General features: G+C 35.2%; 1 protein-coding gene across 5 annotated transcripts in view; it reads left to right on the top strand.

The window, feature by feature from the left end:
- POT1 (protection of telomeres 1) overlaps positions 1-16,213 on the top strand; it is a 93,183-nt gene that overhangs the window by 56,339 nt on the left and 20,631 nt on the right. For all 5 annotated transcript variants that reach the window (XM_040259564.1, XM_040259565.1, XM_040259567.1 and 2 more), the window contains 4 exons: positions 1,480-1,635; positions 9,169-9,338; positions 10,479-10,567; positions 16,090-16,146. In XM_040259564.1, coding sequence (XP_040115498.1) covers positions 1,480-1,635; positions 9,169-9,338; positions 10,479-10,567; positions 16,090-16,146 — 472 coding nt within the window. The remainder of the gene's footprint in view (positions 1-1,479; positions 1,636-9,168; positions 9,339-10,478; positions 10,568-16,089; positions 16,147-16,213) is intronic.

The following is a 16,213-nucleotide window of genomic DNA, read 5'->3' as shown; positions in this document are numbered from 1 at the left end:
ACATGAGTCTGAGTAAACTCCGGGAATTGGTGATGGACAGGGAGGCCTGGCATGCTCCAATTCTTGGGGTCACAAAGAGTCGGACATGATTGAGCGACTGAACTGAGCTGAATTGAATGACTATGTATATGTATATGGAAAAGGCTAAAACTAATTTGAAAAGATACATCCAGTTTTCATAGCAACACTATTTACAATACCCAACACATGGAAGCAGCCTAAATGTCTATGAACAGATGAATGAATAAAGAAGATATACCATTTTTAAGTGCGCACACATACACACAATATAATATTATCCAAAAAAAGAATGAAATAGTGCCATTTCCAGCAACATGGATGGACCTAGACATTATGGTACTAAGTAAAGAGAAAGACAAACATCACATGATATCACTAATGATTGGAATCTTAAAAACTAAAACAAATGAACTTATTTACAAAACAGAAATAAACTTTAAAACATAGAAAACAAATTTACGGTTACCAAAAGGGAACGAACAAGGGGAGGAATAAATTAGGCTTTTGGAATTAATAGATACACACTACTATATATAAAATAAACAATAAGGACCTGTGTATAGCACAGAGAACTATATTCAATATCTTGTATTAACCTATAATGGAAAAGAATATGAAAAAGATAACGTGTATGTATGTGCATGCTCACACGTGTGAAACTGATTGCACACATGTGTAACTGATCACACGCATGTGTGATGGAATCACTTTGTTGTACACCTGAAACTAACACATTGTAAATCAGCTCTACATCAACTGAAAAAAAAGAAAAATAACAGTTAAAGATAGAAAAGTGTTTTCTACTTAAGTAGCTTGTTTTCTGTTGTACAGCCCAACTTCGGACATGCAGGGCCATTCCCACCTCTGATTAAAAGTCTTTTGCGATGCCTTTTTGGCATAATAAAGCATCAGTCATCTCTACCAACCTAGCACAGCACAAGCTAGTTCAAGTCTGAAGGATGGGATAGTGCATACTGTCCTGCGCTCCTTTTCCATCTCTATCTCAAGGTAACTTAAATAGCAGTCCAACATACCTTTCCCTTTTCAAGGACGCATGATTGTCATTCATTTGTGTTCATTACATCTAATATAAGGCTGCTTGAAAAACTGCCCAGCAATAAAGTAAGAAATGAAAAGCAGAGTAGAATGCCAGTTTGGTAAAAGGAAAAGGCATATATATTATAAATACACAAAAGAAAAAAGAATAAAATTCAGCAATGTGTTAATCATTTTTCTAAGCTCACAGTTTGAATTTTTTTTATTTATATTTTATTCACTGCCTATACATATGTAGTCCTTGTACAATCAGGAAAAAATATAGATTATATTTAAACCTTAGCAGATATTTGGGGGAATATATTTAATTACTTTTAAGCTATATCACCAGCAAATAAACCTCTTTTAGCCTCCACAGTTTTATAAAAAGATCATTAAAGTTTTGTTCTGCCTCTTGTGCAGGTATGGGATGGCACCAGGACCCCATTCCCATCTTGGAGAGTCTTAATGCAGGACCTTGCTCTTGAAGGTGATTTAAGTCGCATCCGTCAGCTGCAGAATCTGACAGTAGACATTTTAGTCTATGATAACCATGTTCAAGTGGCTAAATCTCTAAAGGTGATGTTACCTTGCAAACTTGTCTTGTATTTTTATTAATTTTAGGGTAAATCACATGGTAGGTGATATTTGAGGTCTAGAAATTAATTCCAAATTTATTTTTTCTTTAATTTCTAATTTGTAAAATGCATGTTTAAAATAAATTATTAGACGATACATTAAATTATAATGGCTTGAACAACTTTTTAAAATTTGAGAGCATTTCTGAATGTCTTTAAGCTGTGCCTAATTTTGCTATGAAAATAAGAAAGAAAAATTTTACCCTGCAATAAAATTTGCTGAAACTGATGGAGGATGTATGAAATATTTGTAAACTTAAAAAATGCTAAGCTTTTTTAATTGGTTTGATAAAATCCAGTCTTTAACTTTGTACTCGTTGGTCTAAGAAATTGTTAATCTACCTCTAAAATATATTGTAAATTGTTTGTGTGTATCATGCAGTTTATTAGAATTTGCTTAGTTTTTGAGATAAAATTTTCTAGGTAAAAGCATCCTGCTTAATTATGGCACTTCTTGTTTATTAATATTTTAAGAAATAGTTTTCTTCATTTTACTATATTTTATATTTGCAAGTATCCTTTCTTCCCAATAAGAGTATCATTAATAATAGTAATCATAACAGTATCATTTATGAAGTGCTTCATATGTATTTAGCACTGTCTCATGAAGTAGGTACTATCATTTCTGTTTTACAAATGAGAAAACTGAGGCACTCAGGTTAAACCCAAGATTTCACAGCCACTTGGGTGAAGCATGTATTTGAATATACAGTGTCTGCTTCCAGAGCTAATCCTCTTAAACAGTATAAAGAAATGATTTTCTTTATTGCAAATAAAGCTTCCATCCTACCTTGAGGGAGTTATACAGCCAACTTAATAGGAAGAAAACAGTGAAAGTGAATTGCAATTTTTTTAGATATGAATTTTAGTGCCTAATTTCTTTTTTGCAAATAAATGTTTTTGAAGAGGAAATATTTCTACTTTCATACTATGTTACAAATAAGCCCACCCAACTCAATACATTAGGTTCAAGTCCAGATCAAGGAAGATGATAAGCGTACTTTTTTTTTCCTTTGTGAGTGTGTTCATACTTTATGTCAGAAAATTGACCGTTGAAGATATATTTTGATGCTTTTCCCTGATTTTATCTGCATTGATTAGTTTCAAAAATAAATATGATAAAGCCAATTCTAAAATCTTTTTAAAATACAGGTAGAGTTCTTTTACAAATGAAAAAGTTTACATTTTAGATTGGACTTTTACCGTTTAATTCCCTCCCCTGTCTCTGTGCTGCTTCTGTAGGTCATTCTGTTCCTCTCTTTTGTCCAAGTCCTGAACAGTATGTACCACAGTGCTTTCCATATTGTAAGGGTGAAGTAAATACTGTATTCTGATGAATGAATGAATCAGTGAGCCTCCTGAAATTTAAAACAATTTTTTTCATCTCCCTTTTCGCTGCTTTATCTCACCCACTAGAGGGTGCTCTGAGCACACATAGTTAAGAAAATGTAGGCAATTAATTTTTCTCTAAAGATATCATGACATATTTATCTGTAATGTTATAGAAAAATGGAAATAATTTTATCTGTATAAAAAGTATATAACTGTAGGCTTTTATTTAATGTACAGTGATAGCATATTTTATTTGTTATGAGGGAACCTCCATACCAACCATTTCATACTAATTTAAGAAATCCCCAGAGTTGAATGATACTGATAGCCAATGAATTCTTATCAGCGCTTGAAGAAAACTGGTTAAAGTTGCATATCTATAATGAAATGCATGGAATGCATGTATTTTTGTTGAGTAGGAACAGGAAAAATGTGGTTTTTATTTTATTTAATAAAGAACAATTAAGGCAGTTATAAAGTACAATATAATTGAATTCTCTGTACAATACATTTTACAACTTAAGTTTTTTAGCTGTAATGTTTTTAACATTTTTATGAAAATCTGCTTTTTAAGTAAGATTTCGCATTCCCTAAACATTTAATACACACACACACACATAATGACATTTCAAACATTTTGTCTATAAACAAAAGCAGGGTATTTTCAATCCCCAGACTTATTCTGACACAATTTAAAAATAATTATAAAATATACCTGGTTAGTATGTTTGGCATTCAGTGACCCAAGAACTATAGTTTGATTATTTTCAGACATATACAGGTTATTAAAAATGTTAAACCTAAAGGAAAAATTTTGAAAGTTTATAGGGAATATTTAAATTATTTAAAAAGGAATAATAATTTCTTAATAGCTAGTTTTGCTTTTTTTGTTTATGTATTAAAATGGACTTTTATAACAATGTTTAGACATATGTTTTATAAGTTTGGGGTTATGATTCCCTCACCTGTGTTTTTGGAATCTTACCACGTTAACAACAAGACTATTTATTATGTATTTGTCTATTTTAACAGCGCATCTGGCATATTTTATAGTATATTTATCAAGCTTAAAAAAATACAATGCTGCCTCCAGAAGGAATTTCTGGAAATAGCAACCTGTCATTTTTATAGCCTATGTATATATAAACTCTCTCTTGATCTTTAAAATATTATTTTGTTTATGAAATTCAGTAGTAGAGACAAACAAACATCCATGTGTCTGTCACCCAAACTTAATATTTATAAATGTTTTGCACACTGATTTTAGGTATTTTTAACTTTAAGAAATGAAACTCTACATGTGGAACCTTCTTTGTACTTCTGCCTATCCTAATTTTTTGCTTCCCAATATCCTTTTTTTATTTATCCTAACATGTAGGTATGTACACCCATGTTTAGTATGCTTTTATTTTATGAATTTTTTCTGAAAATGCATATAGTTATTTATCATTCTATAAATTGCTTTTCTCCTTTGACATTATATTTCTAAGATTTATCCATGATCATACGTGTGTCTCCATTAATACCAGCCTGTCTTAATTTTTATACCTTTATTTTTAAATGAAACTTCATAGGTTAAGCCCTCACTCCCAGTTCAGTCTTCAAAACTAACTTAACTGTTCACTTTCAGATCAATTTTTACAGTTGCAGGAAAGGCACTGGGGATTTTGACAGAAATTGCATTTATTTTAGAGAATAGTTAATTAGGAAATTATCATTATATTTTGAAACTTTTCACTTATGGATATGGTATCTTTCACCTCGGTTTGGCCTTAACTACTTTGTAGATTACATACAAATACTGTTCTAATATATTGAGTATATTAAAAATAATTATAGAGTAATAAATGTTCAAAAAGAATGAGATAGAAGTGCATAAACAGAAATATATTTTATATTTTCTTTTTATTTTACTTTGGAGACCATGAGGAAAATCAATTTGTCATCCTTTGTTTTCTTTTTCCTTCTGTGTTTTTCTTCTCTGAGTTTATTTGCCCTGCTCCCCTGGTGTTCTGTCAGTGTTAGAAGTCAGGGAAGAAAAGAATAAATGCTTTACCTCTTTATAAAACGCATGATTATTTGGGAAAAGTATCCTTGAGAATGAAGAAGTAGCTCAAGGAGTATGGGTTTCCCTCTCCTTTTCTTTCCCCCACCTATCAAGTCCAGAGAGTAAATGACAAGAAATACAATGAACTGAGACACTAATAAGCAGAGGTAGGAAATTGATTTATAATAAATGTGATTTAGGTTATACAGATTCTTCCTTCAGTAGAAGTCAGTTTCTTTAATAATATTCTGTATATGTCTCTTTTTAAGTCTTCTTAAGAGAATATCAAATACTGTATATTAAAGGTATTTTTAGGACTCAGTTCAGTCACTCAGTCATGTCTGACTCTTTGTGATCTAGTGAACTGCAGCATGCCAGGCTTCCTTGTCCGTAAGCAACTCCCGGAGCTGGATCAAACTCATGTCCATAGAATCGGTGATGCCATCCAACCATCTCATCCTCTGTCGTCCCCTTTTCCTCCTGCCTTCAATCTTTCCCGGCATCAGGATCTTTTCAGATGAGTCAGTTCTTGGCATCACGTGGCCAAAGTACTGTAGCTTCAGCTAGAGCATCAGTCCTTCCAATGAATATTCAGGACTCATTTCCTTTAGGATGGACTGGTTTGATCTCCTAGCAGTCCAAGGGACTCTCAAGAGTCTTCTCCACACCACAGTTCAAAAGCATCCGTTCTTCAGCATTCAGTTTTCTTTTAGTCCAACTCTCACATCCATACATGACTACTGGAAAAACCAAAGTTTTGACTAAATGGACCTTTATTAGCAAAGTAATGTGTCTGCTTTTTAATATGCTGTCTAGGTTGGTCATAGCTTTTCTTGCAAAGAGCAAGCATCTTTTAATTTCATGGCTGCAGTCACCATCTGCAGTGATTTTGGAGCCCCAAATAATAAAGTCTGTCACTGTTTCCATTGTTTCCCCATCTATTTGCCCATGAAGTGATGGGACCGGGTGCCGTGATCTTTGTTTTCTGAATGTTGAGTTTTAAGCCAACTTTTTCACCATCCTCTTTCACTTTCATCAAGAGGCTCTTTACTTCTTCTTCGCTTTCTGCCCTAAGGGTATCATCTGCGTATCTGAAGTTATTGATATTTCTCCCAGCAATCTTCATTTCAGTTTGTGCTTCATCCAATCCAGCATTTCTCATGTAGTACTCTACATAGAAGTTAAATAAGCAGGGTGACAAGATACAGTCTTGAAGGGCTCCTTTCCCTATTTGGAACCAGTCTGTTCCATGTCCAGTTCTAACTGTTGCTTCTTGACATACATACAGATTTCTCAGGAGGCAGGTCGAGTGGTCTGGTATTCCCATCTCTTTCAGAATTTTCCACAGTTTATTGTGATCCACACAGTCAAAGGCTTTGGCATAATCAATAAAGCAGAAGTAGATGTTTTTCTGGAACTCTCTTGCTTTTTCCATGATCCAGCAGATGTTGGCAATTTGATCTCTGGTTCCTCTGCCTTTTCTAAATCCAGCTTGAACATCTGGAAGTTCACAGTTTGCATACTGTTGAAGCCTGGCTTGGAGAATTTTGAGCATTACTTTGCTAGCGTGTGAGATGAGTGCAATTGTGCAGTAATTTGGGCATTCTTTGGCATTGCCTTTCTTTGGGATTAGAATGAAAACTGACCTTTTCCAGTCCTGTGGCCACTGCTGAGTTTTCCAAATTTGCTGGCATATTGAGTGCAGCACTTTCACAGCATCATCTTTCAGGATTGAAATAGCTCAACTGGAATTCCATCACATCCACTAGTTTTGTTTGTAGTCATGCTTCCTAAGGCCCACTTGACTTCACATTTCAGGTTGTCTGGATCTAGTCCAGTGATCACACCATCATGGTTATCTGTGTCATGAAGATCCTTTTTGTATAGTTCTTCTGTGTATTCTTGCCACCTCTTCTTAATATCTTCTGCTTCTGTTAGGTCACTACCATTTCTGTCCTTTATTGAGTCCATCTTTGCGTGAAATGTTCCCTTGGTATCTCTAATTTTCTTGAAGAGATCTCTAGTCTTTCCCATTCTATTATTTTCCTCTATTTCTTTGCATTGATCACTGAGGAGGGCATTCTTATCTCTCCTTGCTATTCTTTGGAACTCTGCATTCAGATGGGTATATCTTTCCTTTTCTCCTTTGCCTTCAGCATCTCTTCTTTTCTCAGCTATTTGTAAGGCTTCCTCAGACAACCGTTTTGCCTTTTTGCCCTTCTTTTTATTGGGGATGGTCTTGATCACTGCCTCTTGTACAATGTCACGAACCTCCATCCATAGTTCTTCAGGCACTCTATCAGATCTAATCCTTTGAATCTATTTCTCACTTCCACTGCATAGTCATAAGGGATTTGATTTAGGTCATACCTGAATGGTCTAGTGGTTTTCCCCACTTTCTTCAATTTAAGTCTGAATTTGGCAATAAGGAGTTCATGATCTGAGCCACATTCAGCTTCTGGTCTTGTTTTTGCTGACTGAGCTTCTCCATCTTTGGCTGCAAAGAATGTATCTTGATTTCAGTGTTGACCATCTGATGATGTCCATGTGTAGAGTCTTCTCTTGTGTTGTTGGAAGAGGATGTTTGCTATGACCAGTGTGTTCTCTTGGCAAAATTCTGTTAGCCTTTGCCCTGCTTCATTTCGTACTCCAAGGCCAAATTTCCCTGTTATTCCACGTATCTCTTGACTTCCTACTTTTGCATTCCAGTTCCCTGTAATGAAAAGGACATCTTTTTGGGGTGTTAGTTCTGTAAGGTCTTGTAGGTCTTCATAGAACCATTCAACTTCAGCTTCTTCAGCATTACTAATTGGGGCATAGACTTGGATTACTGTGATATTGAATGGTTTGCCTTGAAAACAAACAGAGGTCATTCTGTTGTTTCTGAGATTGCATCAAAGTATTGCATTTCAGACTCTTTTGTTTACTCTGATGGCTATTCCATTTCTTCTAAGGCATTCTTGCCCACAGTAGTAGATATAATGGTCATCTGAGTTAAATTTTTAAGATTAAGTTTGGCACAACATCTAAAATTAACAATAGGACATTTAGTTCAAAAATATATTTGGTTTAATTCTACATTTGAACTCACAGAATGTGTTTCACATTATGGTGTCCTGACAGAAATTGTTTCTACAAATGTTTCTTTCCATCAAACTTGTGGAATGTGTGCTACATTCAAAGTTGTTCAGTTGTATCAGACTCTTTGAGACCCCATGAACTGTAGCCCACCAGGCTTCTCTGTCCATAGGATTTCCCAGGCAAGAATACTGGAGTGGGTTCCCATTTCCTACTCCAGGAGATCTTCCCAGCCCAGGAACTGAACCCGTGTCTCTTGCATCTCTTGAACTGGCAGGTGAATTCTTGTGGAATAGAGGAAGTTTATTATTTTGATATAATAACGCATTTTAAAATATTCTAGTAGTCTCATAATGGGAGTGTTTTAGTGGTCATATTTAATTAAATGTTACCTGAAGTTGGGCTTCCAGGTGGGCGTAATGATAAAAAATCCACCTGGCAGTGAAGGAGACACGAATTTGATCCCTGGTTAAGAAGATTCTCTGGAGTAGGAAATGGCAGCTCACTCCATAATTCTTGCCTAGAGAATCACATGGACAGATGAGCATCGTGAGCTGCAGCCCATGGAGCAGCAAAGAGTCAGACACAACTGAGTGAGCCAGGTATCAGTGATACCTCAAATTAGCTAAAGCAGATTATTTTCAACAACCCTGATCAAATAGGGGGCTTGGATTTGATTTAGGTAATAGGTTTCTAAGCTACTATATTTTACTAAAGCTAAGACTTAATTGTATTTCATGTCTTAATATCCCCAAAATGAAAATGTGCCTTTAGATTTGAAAAACTGCATACATACGTATCTATACATGCATATGTATGTATACATACACACATTTTGATTTCAATATGGTGTCCTTGGGGCCAATATTGAATATACATCAGTGTGGCATACCAATTCCCTTTCTGATGGGTCAATACCCCTGGTTATTGGTCTGTACCCCATATTAGTTGTTAAATATTGTATCAGAGTTTTTTTAATTTTATACATTTTCTAAATAATAAACCATCTGCTTTTAGGTTGGAAGCTTCCTTAGAATTTATAGCCTCCATACCAAACTTCAGTCAGTCAGTTCAGAGAACCTGGCAACGTCATTAGCCCTAGAGTTTCACCTTCATGGAGGCACAAGTTATGGTCGGGGAATCAGAGTCTTGCCTGAAAATAACTCCGATGTGGATCAGCTGAAAAAGTAAGCCTATTATATACCTATCTAGAAGTTGTAAATAAGGTATTAATTAAGCTGATTTCTAAGATAATGTAGTTCTGAGGTGAGGAGAGGGAATCTAATGAGTCCCTTGTAATTGATTCTCAGAGGCTTCTGTGCCATTATCCATTTTTTTAAAATAGCTAAACCAAATGAAACACATCAAGTGATTGTTGGTTCAAATAGCTAAACAGTAGCAGAGCTGAGTTTATAGTCTTTAGTTTTCCAACATTTACTTATATTCTTTCTTACCTTTACTCTTTGCACTTTATGTTCTACCATTTTCCACCTTCTCTAAGTATGGAAACAAACAGTGGAAACTGGAGCTTAGCTAAAGTTTGGAAAACTTGATATATTTATATATATATACCTAGAATGCCAAACATACTTGGTCCTCCATGGGAAAAATACTGCCTTTCTAAAGTGTGTATACCTAAGAAAATAGGTAGCAGAATTATTTCATGGTGTCATATTTTTAAAACTTTCAGGTGTGCCGAGAAAGTGAGTAGCACCTTAAATCCTGCTATACTTGTACTTCCTTTTTCCATGAAGTATTCCTATTAGTCATTGTGTGTAGAAACTCTTTGACCTATACTCTGGGGAAATAAAAAGTCTTCTGCATATTTTCAAAGAGATATAGAAAATATCCTGTTCAGTAAATTGAAATGACATAACTATTTTCTAAGTTTTAACATATTGAAATCAAGATGACTTTAACATCAATGAAATTAGCTATTTTAATAACCTTATATCAGTTTTCCTACTTTATTTCTTAGATTGCAGAATATAGCCATATTGTATTTCATTGCTTGAGTCTAGAGTGAGATTGTTCTGACTTAGAATGACATGCATTATATACCCAGCTTATTTGTAATAGTCCATGATCCCATTTTTCACTTGTATCTTTCTAGACTTGGGTTTTTTAAATTTTAGAGTCTCTTGGAACACCCTGGTAATCTGATGAAAGCTATAGACCTACTGAAGAATGTGTACACACAAAAAGAATGTGTACACAAAAATGCACACAGAATTTTCATGCAATTTCACTAAGCTCTTGGTTTCTGCGGGTAAACTGACTGTTGTTTGTGCTTTATGCAATTAAAAGTTGTATTCTTTCAACTATAGGATTTTAGAATCTGCAGATTTGCCCCCCAACCAGAGTTTTGGTGGTGTATGTCAATCAGAGCAAGAGGACAGCTTTTCAAACATTTCAAGTAAGGACAGTTTTTTAATAAATTACGTAACTGTGGTTGACTTATAATATTGTGTTAGTTTCGGGTGTACAGCTTTAGATTCTTTTCCATTATAGGTTATTAACAAGATATTGAATATAGTTCCATGTGCTATACAGTAAATTATGGTTATTTACCAGTTTTTATATATAGTGGTATATATCTGTTAATTCCATACCCCTAATAACTAAGGGTGATTTTTGATGCTGCCAATTTAGTTTCTGTTAAGTAAAATAACTACATCAACATAAATTCTCTTTTTTAATATCTCCCTATCTCCTTTTTTTTTGTTAAATTGATATTCATTATTAAGAGACATGCTAAACCTTTATGTGTCCTAATACAAAAAAAAAACATTACTCCTCCCTTAATTATGTAGTTACATTTTCAAATTGGAATGGTAAGGATTACTTGATTTGGGTTATATTAGTGCCTGGAAAACCCCATGGATGGAGGAGCCTGGTAGGCTGCAGTCCATGAGGTCGCTAACTTTCATGCATTGGACAAGGAAATGGCAACCCACTCCAGTGTTCTTGCCTGGAAATATCCCATGGACAGAGGAGCCTAGTGGGATTGTAATGAAAACTGACCTTTTCTAGTCCTGTGGCCACTGCTGAGTTTTCCAGATATGCTGGCATATTGAGTGTAGCATTTTAACAGCATCATCTTTTGGGTTGGAATAGCTCAGCTGGAACTCCATCACATCCGCTTGGTTTTTATGTAGTGATACTTCATAAACAAATTCTTAAAGAGATAGGAATTCGAGACCACCTGACCTGCCTCCTGAGAAATCTGTACACATGTCAAGGAACAACAGTTAGAACTGGACGTGGAACAACAGAATGGTTCCAAGTTGGGAAAGGAGTACATCAAGGCTGTATATTGTCACCCTGCTTATTTAACTTCTATGCAGAGTACACCATGCTAAATGCCAGGCTGAATGAAGCCCAAGCTGGAATCAAGATTGCCGGGAGAAATACCAATAACCTCAGATATGCAGATGACACCACCCTTATGGCAGAAAGTGAAGAAAATCTTAAGAGCCTCTTGATGAAAGTGAAAGAGGAAAATGAAAAAGCTGTCTTAAAACTCAACATTCAGTAAATGAAGATCATGGTATCCTGTCCCATCACTTCATGTCAAATAGATGAGGAAACTGGAGAAACAATGACAGACTTTATTTTCTTGGGCTCCAAAATCACTGCAGATGGTGACTGCAGTCTTGAAATTAAAAGATGCTTGCTCCTTGGAAGAAAAGCTATGACCAATCTCAGTATAGTGCAGTTCAGTCGCTCTGTTGTGTCCAACTCTTTGTGACCCCATGGATTTCAGCACACCAGGCTTCCCTGTCCATCACCACCTCCTGGAATTTGCTTAAACTCATGTCCATAGAGTCAGTGATGCCATCCAACCATCTCATCCTCTGTCGTCCCCTTCTTCTCCTGCCCTCAATCTTTCCCAGCATCAGGCTCTTTTCAAATGAGTCAGTTCTTTGCATCAGGTGGCCAAAGTATTGGAGTTTCAGCTTCAGCATCAGTCCCATCAATGAATATTCAGGACTCATTTCCTTTAGGATGGACTGGTTTGATCTCATTGCAGTCCAAGGGACTCTCTAGAGTCTTCTCCAATACCACAGTTCAAAAGCATCAGTTCTTCTGCACTCAGCTTTCTTTATAGTCCAACTCTCACATCCATACGTAACTACTGGAAAAACCATAGCTTTGACTAGATGAACATTTATTAGCAAAGTAATGTCTCTGCTTTTTAATATGCTATCTAGGTTGGTCATAACTTTCCTTCCAAGGAGCAAGCGTCTTTTAATTTCATGGCTGCAGTCACCATCTGCAGTGATTTTGGAGCCCAAAAAAATAAAGTCTGTCACTGTTTCCACTGTTTCCCCATCTATTTGCCATGAAGTGATGGGACCAGATGCCATGAAGAGGAGACCAACCTAGACAGCATATTAAAAATCAGAGAGATTACTTTGCTGACAATGGTTCATCTGGTCAAGGCTATGGTTTTACCAGTAACCATGTATAGATGTGAGAGTTGGACCATAAAGAACTCTGAGTGCTGAAGAACTGATGCTTTTGAACTGTGGTGTTGGAGAAATTCCTGAGAGTCCCTTGGACAGCAAGGAGATCAAACCAATAAATCCTAAAAGAAATCAGTCCTGAATATTCATTGGAGGACTGATGCTGAAGCTGAAGCTCTAATACTTTGGCCACCTGATGCAAAGAACTGACTCACTGTAAAAGACCCTGATGCTGGGAAAGATTGAAGGCAGAAGGGGATGACAGAGGATGAGGTGGTTGGATGGCATCACTGACTTAATGAACATGAGTTTGAGCAAGCTCCAGGAGTTGATGATGGACAGGGAAGCCTAGGGTGCTACAGTCCATGGGGTCACAAAGAGTTTGACATGACTGAGCTACTGAACTGAGCTGAGGAGCCTGGCGGGCTATAGCCCATGAGGTGGCAAAGAGTCCCACACAACTTTAGCAAGTTAACATCAGCAATAACAACAAAAAAATATATACTTGTTAAAATCTGTATTCATTGCCCAGTCAACTATTTGCTTGTTAGTTTCTAGCTGCTTTACTTCCAATAGCCCAAGTATTTTTTGATCATACATATCTTAAGAGTCCCCCCCTCAAAAAAAAAAGAGTTCCCAGTTGTATTGAGTTATTCAAGTACCTAATTATAAAATATTAGCAGATAATTGGTGGTATATTTATATTATTATCTACCTGAATAGATGGCTATTCAAATATAAATTTTAAAAATTTACTCAATCTGTAATAATTTTTCCCTTACCATTTTGTCTCAGTATTTGCTTGTACATTCTGAGCTTTAAAATCTATGTCATGTTTCTATCCCCTATATTTTTTTTTCCTACAACCTAACTTCTTCCCTTCTGTGATCTATTTAATGAATATTTATGCTCTTTCTATCTATATAAGTAATAATCATTAAAATTAACATCTGTGACTTGATAGGCACTAAATAAGTACTGCTGCTGCTGCCAAGTCACTTCAGTCGTGTCCGACTCTGTGTGACCCCATAGACGGCAGCCCACTAGGCTCCTCTGTCCCTGGGATTCTCCAGGCAAGAGCACTGGAGTGGGTTGCCATTGCCTTCTCCAATGCATGAAAGTGGAAAGTGAAAGTGAAGCCGCTCAGTCGTGTCAGACTCTTAGTGACCCCATGGACTGCAGCCTACCAGGCTCCTTCGCCCATGGGATTCTCCAGGCAAGAGTACTGGAGTGGGTTGCCATTGCCTTCTCCAAATAAGTGCTAACAGTCATTATTTAATCCTAACCGTACTCCTGTGAGGTTGCTATTATTGTTCCCTTTTGCAGAAAGGAAACTGAGGCTTTGAGTAATGGGAATCATATAATTTCCCCAACCTCTGTTACTATTAACTGATGGAAAAGTCAGTGCCATTCAAATGCTGGTGATTTGGTTATTTTGTCCAAGTTTATTTCTTCATTTTATGTGCTTTAAAATTCTTCATATTTCCCAGCATCTTGATGACAGCATTTTAGCCTAATCTGTGACAACTTGAACCACCCATTATGAGGCCAATTTACTTCAGTTGACAATCATTTAGAGCCAGTATGATTTATAATTATACTTTTTGAAATCTCTTTTCTCCTAAAATGTTTTTCTGATTATTTTCAAATAACAGAAGTAGTACATAGGACAGTTATCAAGCTAGGTAGCTTTTTCATGCCTTTATGCCCACTTGCTGAGGGAAAGGTAACAGTTGACTATGATTTCTTCAAACCATTCATGTTTATAAAAATATACATACTTCTATATGAACATATATATCTTTTTCCTCTTTAAAATTTTCACAAAAGTGAGACCTTAGTATACTGGTTGCTTTCTTTAATGATAGATCATAGACCTCTTTTTGGGCTAATTCATATAACTCAAACTCATTCTTTTAATAGCTGCATTATATTTTACATCAATCTAATATAATGAATTCAGCCATTTTCTATTTGATAGACAGTTAGGTGGTTTTCAGTTTCTTACTCTTACAAATAATGGTTTAATAAACATCCTTGAACAATTGTACATTCAAGCTTATTTTTTCTCTAAAATAAACTCGTAAAGGTGGGGTTGAAGGATCAAAGAGTAAACACATGTTATTTTCATAGATGACACCAGATTATATGCCAGAATGTCACAGGATTCAAATGCAAATAACATGCCCCTTCCTTACACTGTCAGTGGTATTGCTTTAACAATATGTGTACTTTTTTCAGTTTGGCAGGTTTTAGGTATATTTAGTTTCCCTGAGTACTTGGAAACTTAAAAAATCTTCTATTTATCGACCCACTTTACTTCTTTGAATTGTCTGCTCTTACTCTACCTGATTTTCTGTTGGGCTTTTTATCTTTTTTCTTATCAGTTTGTAGGAGACTGTTTTAATACAATTTTGCACATCTTTTCTCTTATTTTCTTATTATTTGTTTACTAATCAGGCTTTTGCATTGTTTCACTTCATGCAGAATGGCAAATATTAAGTAATCAGATTCTTTGAAATTATAGTTTGCCAACTTAAGGTGTCCATGCAGGTTCTCTTACCATGGGTCTTTGCCATTTATTAGTGGTGTTGAAGAAGAACAAGTAATCCATATGTTTGTATATGATGTTTCATATAATAAATTATAAAAATGTGACATACTATTATATGTAATAGAATGTGGTAAGCTCATGTAAGTGCAAAATGGGAATACTCTTTTTTAAATCTTGAGTTCTTCATTTTAGAAAGCATTGTTAAAATGTATTGCTGTGATCACTATTTTTGCTCTTTTGTTTAAGTAAAATTATATTTTATGGCATTCATCAAGTCATCCTATTAAATTTAGTAAATTTATTATTTTATCCACCTATCCCTTATTTCCATCACAGTGTACTTTTTCAACATAAGAAAAACTTTCAAACATATAGAAGGGTTGAAACAGTTATTCAGTCAACATTCATATTCCCACCATCAGTTTCTCCAGTTAACCTTTTACTCTCTTTGCTGTGTCTTTTATCTCTTTTTTAATCCATCAATTCATTTTAGTTTTTGATGCATTTCAAAGTAATTTGCAGATGTAAGTACACCTCCTAAATACTTCAGTGAATGAACATCATTATCTACAGTTCAGTATTAGTTTAGGATTTTAAACAAGAAATTTAAAATGTTTAGATTTTAAATTCCTTGCCGTTCTCACTTAATTGATGGAATCCACTTGTCTCTTTCTATAATAAAGCCTATGCAATTTTGATTAAGATTGCATTGAATCTACAAATCAACTGGGAAGAATATCAGTTATTGACAATATTGAACTTTCCATTCCATGAACAAGTGACATGAATCTATAAACAAATTTCTCCATTGACTTAGCTTTTCTTCAGTTTCTGTCAGTAACATTTTATAGTTTTCATTGCCACATTGAGCTTTTAATGGATTTTAAAATATAATTCTCTCCTTTTTCCAAATAGGCTCTGGATCAGTATCACTATATGAAGTTGAAAGATGTCAACAACTATCAGCTACAAGTAAGACCTTTTTCATCTTTGAAATTGAGGCACAATAGTGAGCATAATGAAGTCTGTCTTTATATTT

This window comes from Oryx dammah, unplaced genomic scaffold (assembly GCF_014754425.2).
Source record: "Oryx dammah isolate SB20612 unplaced genomic scaffold, SCBI_Odam_1.1 HiC_scaffold_18, whole genome shotgun sequence".
NCBI lineage: Eukaryota > Metazoa > Chordata > Mammalia > Artiodactyla > Bovidae > Oryx > Oryx dammah.
The sequence above is the reverse complement of the archived record's forward strand: the minus strand, read 5'-3'. Positions and strand labels throughout refer to the sequence as shown.